We start from the raw sequence: 13,664 nt of genomic DNA, 5'->3' as shown, positions 1-13,664 counted from the left end.
CGGGGATGGGAGGACAGCTTGGCTGCAGCGAAGTTTAACGGCGATATAAACACCCCCTCCGAAATAAAAAAGGATAACGGCAAGAAGCAGGCGAGAGCATCCCCATCCCCATCCCTCCTCCCCCCGGCCGCTCTCACCGTCCTCTTGCATCCGCTGCAGGCACAGGGCGAGGCTCTTCCTCCAGCCCGGCATGGCGCCGGGGCAGCGCTGCCACCCCCCGGGGGCACCGGGCACGGCTGGGGGGGGCTGACAAACCCGGGGGGGGGGGCAGCGGGAGCGGCGCTGCCGAGCGCCGCCGGGTCCCGGCGCTTTATGGCCGGGCGGGGCGTGCGGCGGGGCTCGGGTCCGCCTCCCCTGTGCCCGCCCCAAGGCTGGGGGCGGGGAGGTGACCCCCCCCCCCCCTTTAGCCCCCCCACTCCTTCCTTATCCCCTTTACGTCCCTCCCTTAGGGAGCAGGAGGGGGTCCCGGGGGGGATGCTCGGGGGGGCGCCTCCGCCTGCTGCAGCTGCCCCGGTACAGGTGCGCCCCGGGGGGGCCCCCCCAGGTTTGCGCCGAACTTGGGGCTCCTGCAGGTGAAGTTGCACAGCGGCCGGGCTGCCGCCCTTCGTCTTCGTCATGGCCGCTTGCAAGTCCGGGGGGGGGGCACTGAGAAGCGTCTCTGGCATTTCGTAATGTTCCAGAGGTTTCGGTGCTGGTAGGCGAGCACAAAGGAGATGTTTATTGCATGTGCCACGGGAGCCGGGGCTTTAATTTCCTGGGGGCAACGTATCTCCGCAATGACGAGTGGCTTTTTTTTTGTTCTTCATCAGGCCTTTTGTTATCTGGCTGGTAGGTCTCACTCCGCATCTCTGCCTCCCTTTGTGATAACATTATGTGCAGCGCCTGCTATAACCCAAAATATTAGGGACCAAGTTCTCCCTGGGACAGCATGAGCTAATGCCCGTGTCAGAAGGCTGCCGACGTGGACCGGATGCGGATGCTGCAATGCCAAAGGAATATGTCCATGCAGATACGTCCCTACGGACTTCATTTTCAGAGCAGCATTTCTGTCTTTACCTGAAGCAAAAGCTGTTGTTGCAGGATAGCCCAGGGACGGGGCGCACGCCCAGCTGGGTGGCACAAGGCTGGAGGCCCCTCCGGTGCCTGCAGAGAGCCCCATTGCCTCACCCCAAAGGTGCTGCCAGGAGAGCCTGCTCAAAATGAGCTCTGTGTTTGTCCTGCAAGCAAACCAGCTTCAGCAGAAAGGGGCTGGAAGCAGACACCTCCCAAAGTCACCGATTTCAGGGGGCTCTGAAGGGATGAGGATCCTAACTGAGGTACTTGAGTTAAATACCTATAGTTAGACCAGCTGAGCATTTTTTATTCCGCCCCTCACAGGTGCTTGAGAAGCAATATAAGAGCTGGACTGGAGAGGATCTGTTTTGAAGTTACTGTCAGTACTGTTCTCCCTGCGGGGTCAGGCTCAGATAACCATAACCCCATGAGAACAGCCCTCTTCCTTAAGCATAAGAGTTCCCAGTGCTGCAGACAGCAGTGCACAGTGCCTGAGCACTGCTTGAGAGGTTCCCATCACAGCAGAGCAAAACCATACAGGCTCCTGCCTTCCGTATTTCTAACCAGGGCATTACCCATCAGTTTAAAGGACGGCGATTGGAGTGATGGCACCTGAAGGCTTATTCCTGCCAGCTGGTACAATCACTTCTGAGAGATTTCCTGAGGAACATCAGCAGCAGGAACCGATAGCTCAGGCCCTGCCTGTCTCCTACCAGTAGCACAGAAACAAGAAATCACATGAAAATTCACAGAAACAAAAACATCTTTGCCCACAGTTGCCATTAGAGTAGAAAACTAAGTAGGGATTGGCTTCCCATTCAGCTGGAACTTCTTAAAAAGCTCCTTTCATTAGATTAAATATGACACTTTTCTGCAGCTTGCTCCCTGGGGGAGAACACAGCCCCCTGCAAGTGGATCACAAATGTACCTGGTACCTTTGGGACCAGCAACAACTCATGGCTCCATGGCTGGATTCAAGCAGGGCACATCACTCGAACTTACAGGAAGTCTGTGACATGCACAAAAGATTCCAGCTGACAACAAAAGTCAGAAGTTTGTTAGAGAAAAGGGAGGAGGCAACGGTTGTTCAAAGCTAAAACCCAGCACAAGTGCTGCTGAGATGTCTGACTGACTCAGCCCCCACATGCCCACCACCTGCCCCTTCTGGGCCTGAGTTTCCTCAGCTGTAAGTTGTAATCGCTTGATGATATTCAGATTCTGTGTATTAGAAAAGCATTCCCGGAAAAGCGAACGTTATTGATCTAACATCGCTCTCAGTAGAAGTAATGAGAGTCTGAGGAAAACATGGTATGTGAAGGGGCTTTTAAATGTAAGGTCAAATTGATACTTTTTGTGCCTAAAAACTCATCTGTTTTTACCATTTATACTGGCTGGTCTCATAAAAACTCCCTCCCTTAATCTCTTTAGACCATCACGGTACAACGGTACTACTTTTAGAGAACATTAGTGCCACAGAAATAATTAAACCTAAAAACAGCTAGCACAGTGCTAGTTGAAAATATAGCCCAGGGCTTTTAACAATTGAATTTGTCACATACATTATTGTAGAAAGACCCAGAGTTGGTATGGTGAGATTCTCTAAAGCACTCCACATTAGCCTAACTTCAGTACCCAAATGGGAAATTGTGCTGGAGAAACAAAGACATAGCTCAAAATATTGGTGGTGCGTTCACAAGCAGAGCCAATATCAAACATGCTACGATACATATTTGGAGGGGAGGTCTTTTGGAAGGGAGTCATGCAGGGATATTCCAAGCTGCAGAAAATCCATAGGAAACCTCAGAAATGCCTGAGCAAAAGCTCAGGTCTATCACCAAACACACAAACCAGGCTTTTCAAACCAGCTCGATCTACCACCGCTGTGTCGCACACTGTACGCACAGGGTGGTGAGCAGCCAGCGGTATCACACATTGGGTGAGAGGAGGCTCCCAACCACAAGACAAACCCCAATTTCCTTCAAGGTTATTTTGCATCCATCTTGTCCTTAATCTGTACATCTCCAGATTTCTCCAGCAAATTCTCCCATCATGTGGTCCCTCACCTTGGAGGCCACTCACTTCATCAGCCCACAAGGAGAATAAGCTGACTGCCTGCAACCAGGAAAATGAGTAAAATAAGACAGCTTTCACTACAAGACCCAACACAAGTGATTTACAGAGTCCCCTTTTACCATTTCCCAGTTAGGGAGGAGCTGGCGCTTGGAAGGCCTAGAAGTGGTGCTGCTGTCCTTCCATCATTTCCAGAAGTGCTTGGGTGAAGATGTGCCATTAGTGAGGGGCTTCCCCCAGGGCCACCCTGTTTCACCACTGACCCAGAGGCATCACAAAGCCCTCTGGGGGAGTAGAAAGGACACCTGATGCAGCCTGGGATCAGCTGTTGCAAGCCCACCTGTGCAAGCTGGTGGCTTTGCCTCCTGTATTGACCTACTGCTATTGCCTGGCAGCATTCAATATTAAGATCAAGCTAGAAATTACTTTGACCTCTGTAATCCAGCACAGAGGAAATCTATTTAGGTATCTAAACTAATCTTCTCCTTTCTCTCCCCCTCTTCTGCACTTAATTTATTAAGATATATTTTCTTTCTCTACCAAAGTCAGGCTTTGAATGCCGATGCAGCCCTGTATCCTTGCAGCTGGGGGTGGGACAGGCAGGGGACCACGGACAGCCTATTTCCATCCCACCGTGACAAGTAAGTAGCACAGTCTCTATTTTCACCTCCCAGGAACACGGAATGGGACGGGGAACACGAGGCATAAACGTCTGTCACAACACAGCGTTGGGAGGAGTTTGTTTCCCTGACGACTGCTACAACTCTCACCTGCAAGCAGCAGTGTTCTGTAACCCACAGGCAGCAGCGAACAGTATCAAGATCATGGAATTTAGAAATAATCCAGTCATGCTAGAAGGTTAAAGGCAGTTTTAAAATGGATTATCTTCATTTTGCTATCACCACCAGAGGCTGATCAATATCAAACTCACCTATTAATCCCACTTGGTTCTGTTATGCCTTCAACACAGGCAGTGCAAGCAGTTTATTCAGCTTGAAGTCTGCTTCTTGTTAGGGAGGTACACCTTCATGCTACAGACTGCTGCCGAAGCGCTCATGTCCAACTAAGCTGAAGTCTGGAAGTAATCTGTCATTTCAACTTTTCTGGGCAATACACATCCATCTGAAAGGCTAAATATCTTTTAGAGAAGCAGAGAACATCTTTGGATTTCATTGACACGAGAATTGATCCCTTTTATGAGCACCAGAGCACAGCAGTGACTGTATCCTCGTGTTCCTGCTGGAAGGGCACTCAGAAGTGCTCCTGGCTTCTGTCCCAGAGGTGTGCTCGGAGATCAGCTCTGAAGCTGGATCCTCACCTCTGTCCTTGGAAGTTACAGCACAAGCACAAAGGGGCTCAGACCAGTCCCTCACCTCCTTCCACAGGCACCTCTGTTCGACAAGAGCCCTGCACAGCAAGCGTCCAAGGGGCTTGGAAGCGGTGGGGCTGCCTGCCAGCAGCACCCCCAGCGGTGTGAGGTGCCTCTGCCTGGCTCCGCTCCGCCTGTGGCAACAGCAGGGCCCTCCGTCTGGGGCCGAGGCCTGTCTCCGCTGACCTGATGCTGACACCAAACCTTCGGGCCTTGCCTCCCTCTGAGGGTTTTTTAGATGCTGTTTAGAGCAAATCGCAAACACCAGACACCTTTTGTGCCAAGAACACTAGGACTGGATGCCCACATCGTGTTCCCAATCTAATGTCGCTGCTGAGGCCCCACGTGGAGGTTCTCCATGTTTACCTCCCAAAGCCCCAGAGACATGAAAGCAGGGAGGGGTGTGAGGGCCGTGCAGCACACAGAGCTCCCCTGCAGCTGCTGCACGTTGGTTTCCCGGCTGCTGAGGCAGGTTTCAGAAACCCAATACGCCAAGGTAACCGTGTATGTTAACGTGTTATTCTCTGTAGCTTCCGACTCCAAGCAGTTTGGCACAGGGCCTGAAGTGCTAGCAGCTGATACAGTTGCTGAACACTATTAATATTTGCTCACAGCTGGACAGCGTAAGAGACAACAGCCACTTGGTCCTATCCTGTGTGAAAGCCTCCTTGGGATGGCCAGCTGACAGCTTTGTCTGGGTTACAGTGAAGACATTGTGTGATCTGGACTGCTATTGAGGAAGATCAGAGAGTTAAAAACAAGCCTGAACTCAGTCACAGCAGTGTAAGAGCCACTTCTTTCATTTGACTGCAGATGGTGTTGCTGGAAACATGTTCTTTCCCCTTTCAAAACTGCCTTTGGGTTTTCCTCTTTCTCTTTTTTTGCTTCTATTAGTTTCTCCCTTGCGCACACCATCTTTCCCCCTAGACACACACACTCAGTGCTGCACACCACACACAGCGTCACTAATAAATCACCCATTTGCACCACATCCAGATGCTCACCTTCATGGAGTCACATAATCCTCTCACACAAGAGCCGTGCTTATCACCTTTTACCATCACAGAAATCCCCATATCATCCCACCACCGTATAAAGGTTTTCATTCCAGACGTTCGCTTAGAAGCAAGTTCACAATTTGCCTCTGGCTACATAAAGTTTCATCTCTGCTCCTCGTTGCAGGGGTGCCTCACAGAGGTTTTACAAATCACTTCGGTGTGAAAGTTATCAAGCGTGGGGTAGTCAGCCCTGCACCACTGAGCACCCCAGGTACCAGGGACCCCAGCTGGGGAAAGCTTTCAGTTAGGACACGCTCAGTGTCTTAACACCCACAGAAGTAATACGTAGCAGAAGTCCTCTGTGCCATCTACTAACGTGACAGCAGGACTTGCCCAGAACTCAATTTATAATTACACTGGAAGTGAAGGGAGGACAGTAACAACTGGGCCATTGCTCAGCACACCCAAACTCAGGGCAGCAGCTGGCAGATTTGACTTCAACTTGTTTGGTCCTGTTGGTCCTGCACCATCCAGACCTCACTAACCAGGAGCTGTGCTAAGTGAGTTTGAGGTGAGCTGCAGTTGTGCATCGGCGGCAGGTGTTTCTGGATGTGAGAACAGGCTTGGCCCCAGCTTTCATTCCTCCTACAATCTCATGCTCCTTCCTGAGCCTTCCTTAGATCAGAGCTGGCATTAAGCACTCACCTATTCCAACAGAAGCCACTCCAAGCTACTGCAGTTGATACTAAGCAAGCAAACACCATCCATCCATCTGTCAATAAGGAATATCCACATTTGCATCTCACAAAGACTACTTTCAATATTGCCACTATATAAAATTCAATGTTTTCCTTTTTTTTTTTCTTGTCAGTGAGCAGAAATAGTTAGAAAAGTGAAGAGGATGCAGAAAGCAATGCTACAGCTCCATTAATGTATGTTAAGAGTCCTTATACGACTGTCTTGCTTCCTCCTCCTCCTCATTGTGAGCCAGCTCTGGCCATCAGTAACACATTAATGAATGCAATCCATTTCAGAGCAGGAAAGGAGGCAAGACAGTTGTAAATCATTGTGACTGGCTGTTAATCTTAATGGAAATATTCCATATTTCTGGGTACATTCAAAAGGGGTGGAAAAAAGACAATAACAGCCTTTTTTGTGTTTTGCCATAAACTTAGAGGGAACAAAGTATCTACTAACTATTCTGGCTGATCACATCAGGTTTAGGTCAGGCTGACAGCTGGATTTGATAATCTCGAAGGTCTTTTCCAACCTACATGACTCCGCGATTCTATGATCTCTCCTACGCTACCTAGCAAGGAAACAAGTACTTTGGGCATGAGAAAAAGCAAAGCCCCCTTCACCTCCAGGCAGCGTAGGCTCCCTCCTCTGGTGTTTTATGAAATACTGAAATTTACGCTTTGTACAGCTCCCTGGTATAGCTGAGGAGTTGCTTGGCACTTGTCAAGGCTTTAATAGAGCAATCATTGGACTTATGCCTGATGTAGTTATTCATTTTGAAATATTATTCTCCTTCTCATTCCACTTGTCTATATTTGACTAATGGCAGCAATGCCACACACATTTCCATGCCCTCTACGTACAGAAACTCAGTATTTCTTTTCTCAATTATTTCTAAAATAACATCTATAATCACTGAGCTCTCTTTTGTGACACATATAGCAACACTTCAGTGCCTTCTGGGCTTCTATTTTAGGTAACCTTTGTATCAGCAGGGGTGTGTATGTGTGCGCGCACGCCTCAGTGCCCCTCCAAAGGGAACAGCCCTTTTGGAGAATTCCTTACCTACATGGTTTTATCCCCAGCAAGGCCACTGCCAGCTCTGTATTTGACAAGGTGGTAGCTCCTCTGCTCAGGCTACTTACCACACAAGCACTTGTCCAACTTTTATTTCAGAGCTGGCTAAAGCAGAAGCCAAAACTTGAGTCCCGCTAACCCACGGGGAATTGGAACTGACAACCTGAAATCCAAGGTCAGCTCCTCTTGCAGGTCTGGGTTCTCCCCTTGTCCTGTTCCTCACACTATTTTTCATGTATGAGACTGGAAGGATGGAGAGAGGAAGCCAATTTATCCCTCATATACTGGAGAGATGACAGGGTACCGCAGGGGGGAGATGATTATTTATGTAAGGTAACCTCTGCTAAGTGCTGACAGCACCGCGGAGATATGAGCTACGTGGCTGTAACAACAGTCTCCTACTGCCATCTACTGTGTTGAGACAACCAGTTAGCAGCACAAGGGACTCACCTCTGTGACATTGCTGTGGAGGGAGGCTGGGAACGAGCCATCCACAGCTGTCCCTTTCTGCCTTAGACCTCTTTTCCTGGGGAAGATTCTGCTATCCAGCCTTTTGAGCATCTCCTCAAACTTGTGTGATGCTCAGCTACCTTGAGCAGACAGACAACATGCCTCTTCCACCTCATGATTTGGGGCTAACTCGGGGGATGACTGATGGTGGAAACACACTTTATTTTCAACAGATTTATCTGCAATAAAAAAGAATCTGAACGAGAATGGATCGAAGTTTTTAGCCACAGTTGAAAAAAAGTCCTACAGTTTTAGGATATCTAACAGCAGCTTTTCACCATGAGGATATCAGAGAAGGAATACTTAAAAAGAAAAAAAATGCTTTGTTTGTATAAATAAAAAAATCACAGCTGTCACTTAGCCATCTAGGCAGACATATGGTGGATGACTGCTAGGTAACCAACGCACATATGCTAGGGAAACTCCATACCCAATTATGCTGATTTAACTCTCTCCAATGCATCAAGGTAAGAGTGATCATATGCCAGAGAAGTATACGATCATAGGTTCAAAATATGTTGATTTAATCATTCCTGTGCATGAGGAAATCACATGCAGAGACAGTCTGCTCAGTTTTGCCAGCCCATCTCCAGCTCAGTGTCAAGAGCTAGACCCTCCATACCCACAAAGGAGGCAGAAGGGGAGTCTCCATGTCTGCAACTCAAATTACAATTCAAGGATCATAAATAACCGATAGGACAAAGATTTGCTATATGTTCATTTTAAAACAGGCACACGCTTTGGCTTTTCTAGCCTGAGAAGACAAATGAGAAACCTCAGGCTAGTTTTCTGTGGTTCTAAGGAAAAAAAAACATGCTGCTTTGCTCTGAGCTGAAATTTCACTCGGTACACACTTCAATGTCACCATTCAGTATGTGTTTAAAAAGCACCAACAGCAATTCAGTGATATTGTGCTAAGACTAGTAAATATCAGTTATTCCCCCCTCCTCCAAAGTAGTCTAACAACGTGCTACAGGACCCAGGTTCCTGCCACCACGTCAGGAAACCTGAATTTGCTGCCATAAGCCTGCTGGTTTAAAATAACTCAACTCAAACCGTGGCTATAAACAGAATCATTTCACAGGCAGTGAGGGTGATATAAACATGGCTCACATCATCACCCTGACACTAAATGAACATAAATAACAAGGTTTCAGCTCGGAGCTAGAAAGCAGTCACTTCAGAAAGTCACAGCTGCAATGAGCATCTGCCCATTTACCTGGCACAATCAATAGCCCAGTGATTTCTTTAAAAGCAGAAAAGCAAAGCATGAAGTGGGTACATAAGCTTCAAGGTTTCCAACTATTACGCTCTGGTAGCTGCCTTTTAATAGACACGTAACTTTACCACCATAAAAAGATGGATTTGCTAGGCCAGGTTCAGAGTAAAGGCACGGCTGTGCGCAGAGCAAGCATGAATTCGCCACCAGCAGATCGGGAACAGTGCTTTCACAGGGCAGATTTCAAGGAGAAAACACGCTTTCAGGGAAAAAAAATACAATGTGGTTTTGTTGTTTTACATAACTAGTCAAATGTTTTTAGACAGATCCCAGAGCTAGGTAGAAAAAGGAACATTGAGCCCGCTCCCTTCCCATGAGCGTCCATTCCCAAATCACAGTCTCCCCCTTCACTTGCACATTCCCCTCTTGCCTTACCTCCATCCTGCATTCTCTGCAGACAAAGAGCAAGGCTCTTCCTCCAGCCCGGCATCCCAGACCCAGAGAGAAAAAACCAAGCCCGCAGCCTCTCCAAAGGGCTCGCAGATGTGCAGCTGCAATGGAAAACCCAGCTTCTTTATAGGGCTACACCTTCACACAGAGGCAAGTTCGTCCGTGCTTGCAAAGAGAGGAAAACTTGACTTCATGCGAAAGCCTGATTGGGAACCATCCAGGCTGCATCTTGCTGCAGGGATGGAGCCACTTCACATGTCCACGGCAGAAGAAACAGATGGTGAGAAAGGAGCGGACAGATGAATGGGTACATCTCAAGGAGCTGAGCAATTGCTTAAAGGGCAAGTTTGTCTTTTATGCCAGCTGCACAGAAACTACAGACAGCAAAATATTCATAACGCAGTGTATTCCAATAGGTATGGGTTCCTTTCCAGGGGATGGAGGTATCCACCCTGCCAACTCCCAATGCAACTGATGAGCCAAACAGTTTTCTTCGGAAATTCCTTGTTTCTTACATTTCCAGTTCAGAAAATGTAAGCATTTATATCTCTTAGTACAGGAAATACTGAGAAACATGTTTACCTTTGGAGCTAGTACTCAAATTTTTCTTGTTGTCCAGACTTAAGAGCATTCACACACACTCCCTGAGGTATTATTACACCCATTTTCAACACTTGCTAAGATGCATATAAAAATTGTGGTCATCAGTAACAGTTTTCTAAATTAATTTCAGTTTCTATAACTATGTCCCTCCTACAGATTCTGCGGTAAAATGGCATTATGCCTATTTCTAATCTAAATTGTCGCATGCTCTTAGGGAATCCCTACTTTCTGTCTATATTTGAGAAAAATTATAATTTATACCCAAGTAGAGCAAAACAGACACTCCCCTTCTCATAACACTTGAAAAGAGAAGGAAGGAAGATGCTGTTGATGTTAGACATGATTGAGTGCATTATAAAACTCTACATAAAATAACAGTTCCCTTAGATAGGAAAATGCTACTTTAGATCTCATTTCAGTTTAGCATTAACAAGTCAGATTTGTCTTCTGTGCCCATTTTGTAGCTTGCAAGGAAAGATAAGCTAGCACAAAAATAGTCTGGCATTGCAGCTTGTGACCCAAGAGGCAACGAACTGGAGAGCCACATGCTTACCAGGAAGATGTTAGAGGCACTGTTATGCGCCATTTCTGGCTTTGACTTTCTACCCAGGATCACATACACATACACACAAAAAAAAATAAAAATCAACTATTTAATCAAAGAACTAAAATTCTTCTCCTAACCTGCACAGCTAATGACTTACACAAATTATTTGAATATCAATAATGATCTAAAAACAAAACAAAACAAAACAAAAAAGCATACTGCCCATCTAGACTTTGGCCAGTAAAGGTAGTTTTTTTGTGGTTTGTGGTATTTTTTGTGGTTCGCTCCCTCCCCCTGTTTTGCTGCACTAATTCAACATTTTTGTAAATACAATGCTAGAATACAAAAACAAATACAAAAACCTAGGTTGTACTTCAGGTCTCTTTAGACAGAACTCAGTAAAAGAAAATAAGATATGCTGCGACTTCATCTTGGGAAGAGATGCAATCTTTGCTGCGAAGGAAAGAAGCACTTGGGATCCCTCATGTTACAGGAATTAGTTTACAAATAGCTTTGCTTATTCCACAGTCACTTGTGGTCTCATAAACTAAGTCTTTAACAAATTCAAACTGCATATTCTTGGTTGGTTAGAGAACTTAAATATGGAAATTAAAAAAAAAAAAATCTTGCCCTATTTTAAGAAGGTGTTTGTTGACATAGCGCACATTCCTTCATACGATAACTTCTGAGATGAAGAGCCTGGAGGGGAAAAAAAAAAAGAAACAGGATTTCTCCATCTCAGAGAAACATGGTTAAGTGCCTTATGTCAAGTGGCTATGAAAGTGTGTGAGGACACAGTGCCCTAGCAGCAAGGCTTATCTCGCAAATATCCAGCTGTTATTTGTCCACAATTTTATTTCATCTTAAGTAAGATGGGTTTCATCCTACCCTGGAGCTTTGATGTTCTTAGTATCTATGATAAGAAAAAGTCTCAGAACAGCAAATCCGCCAAACATCAATATAATTTGGCTGTGGACTCCTATTTTGCCCAGTTTTGGACTGACGGAGATGTAGGGAAAGTCCACATCCAACTGATTCATTTAGAGTTCGTGCAACATCTCTCACTAATCTTACAAGCTGCTGAAATGCCACTGTTTCATACAAAATCCCCTTAGAACAGTCTACTGTCATCCCCCGTCTTTCTCAAAAGTAATAAACAAGCTTTTTCTGTTGATGCAGCTTTGTGGAAGTAAGCACAATTAGGCCTCATGCTAAAATGAGCAGCATACTAATGAGAAGCGCTGAATCAATTATTCCCCAGGAATTCAAGGCTATCAGCAGTCTTAGATCAGACATGGCATTTTTTTATAGCTTTCACAGACTCACAACAAGAAAAAAGCATCACGCAGCTACTCTGAATCTGTATTATACACCCAAAAATACATTCCTCGTCCCCACCTTCCTCACCTCATTTCTTTAAGTTAAGCTGATTTTGCTTCACAACTTGGAAGTGTTTCTATTCCAGCTCCTCCTCTCTCATTTGCATTTTATTAATGCCTATGGGCTGGATTAAAGAAAATATCCCCAGAACAGCCTTCCACAGGTTAGAGTGGTATGTGTGAAAACTTGTCGGTTCTTAGCAAATACATGACTGCTGGACTGACGTTGACAAAGAGCTCCAAAAGCCACCCATTGGGACGTGCACTGGAGTGCCAAGCTGTGCTCCTGGGGGAGCAGGGCAGCACACAGAGCGGCTGTGCATTTCTTCCTGCCCCCTGGTCTTCAGGATGTTAATTGAGAAAGAATGAGAGCTACAGGTTCTCGCTTCCAGTGTAGTGGCTTGGATAGATTCAGCATTTGAATCATTTTCCCTTTCAGTCAGAAAATATAAAGAAGCACTGAAGTACCTACACAGCTACTTAGTATTACATTTCTAAAACCGGTCGTTTAGGGTTCCCATCCTACAGCCTCCAATATTAAGCTTAGGAAGTAGTCATTACACTCAACAAGCCAAGTTTGCAAGAGATCAAGATTTCTTGACATGTTTTTACACCTGCAGTTACAAGGAGCGATACAGGACCAAGTCTGACTATCAGCTCTTCAGGAACACTTCACGTTATGAGAATCAAGATAAAAATACTCTTGAATTGCTCCTTGAAGTGCTCTACACCTACAACATCGGCAACCCAGAGGGGTGAGCAAGTGAGTCCTACCACTACAATTGAGTATGAGCAACATGGAGAAGAATCAATGTACTTCAGGGGGGAAATGTGCCCTCAGACATACACCACCACCTCCCCTCCCAGATAAAAGTTGGGAATTGTTAGGGCAGAATCAGCCCTGTGTTGGGCTTGGGCTGTTTTTTGTTTTGTCACTAGGTGATGTTTGAACAGGCCACTTAACATATGATTTGCTGAAGTGAGATTTAATTAGAACAGCACAGATGTTTTCATTCCTTTGTCCTACTTTTCAGTAATGCTCATGTCTCTTCTTCCACTGCAAATTAAAACAGTAAACCTTACGGCTCGATCATGACCTACACTTTTTCATACCTGCTGTCTCCCATCGTTTCCTCTTTGAAAAAGCCAGAAGGAAGTCAGCTTCACCAAGGCCACAAATTGCTTTTTTTCCAACTGCGCCCTTAATGCTCCCCATACGGGTGTAACTTATTTAGCTACTGAGCACCTACGTCAGTAATTTGCAATTCTGTGTCCATAAACTATTCAAACATGGGCCTGCTCCAGCTTCCTAAAGACAAAAGCAACACATCCCAAAAAATCAAAAGAACCGCATCTGACACTTCTATCAGCTGTCACACTGTGAAGTAACAACATTGGAGCATCTTATATTTTTCTACTTTATTAAAGACAAGTGAAAGGCAGCTTCCTCTTGTAACTCCGGATGATTATGATATTCTGAATGGCTCTGAATTAAAACCTATCAGCCAGCTCTTTTGCCCTCATGGAGAGGAGAAAACATTCAATAGGAGTAGAGGGAATGGCCTCATGTTGCACCAGGGGAGGTTCAGGTTGGAAATTAGGAGAAATTTCTTCTCAGAATGAGTGGTCAAGCATTGGGATGGGTTGCCCA

At 46.1% G+C, this 13,664-nt stretch overlaps 1 protein-coding gene and 1 long non-coding RNA gene across 8 annotated transcripts in view; one reads left to right on the top strand and one right to left on the bottom strand.

Moving 5' to 3' along the window:
• GRIP2 (glutamate receptor interacting protein 2) overlaps nucleotides 1-9,539 on the bottom strand; it is a 255,299-nt gene extending 245,760 nt beyond the window's left edge. For 3 of the 7 annotated variants that reach the window (XM_080606886.1, XM_080606892.1, XM_080606888.1), the window contains exon 1: nucleotides 138-339. In XM_080606886.1, coding sequence (XP_080463012.1) covers nucleotides 138-192 — 55 coding nt within the window. In that variant the 5' untranslated portion in view covers nucleotides 193-339. Of the gene's footprint in view, nucleotides 1-137; nucleotides 340-9,469 lie in introns of those variants that run through there. The other 4 variants (XM_080606882.1, XM_080606884.1, XM_080606887.1 and 1 more) reach the window with 3 other exon arrangements.
• On the top strand, nucleotides 449-1,975 carry LOC308200736. Its single transcript, XR_013955764.1, has 2 exons — nucleotides 449-572; nucleotides 810-1,975. It is a non-coding gene; the product is annotated as an uncharacterized lncRNA (long non-coding RNA).
• Nucleotides 9,540-13,664: the final 4,125 nt, after the last annotated feature.

The sequence above is a fragment of the Anser brachyrhynchus genome (genome assembly GCF_964034855.1).
Source record: "Anser brachyrhynchus genome assembly, chromosome: 10".
NCBI lineage: Eukaryota > Metazoa > Chordata > Aves > Anseriformes > Anatidae > Anser > Anser brachyrhynchus.
Note: the sequence above shows the minus strand (reverse complement) of the source record. Positions and strands in the feature narration are given on the sequence as shown.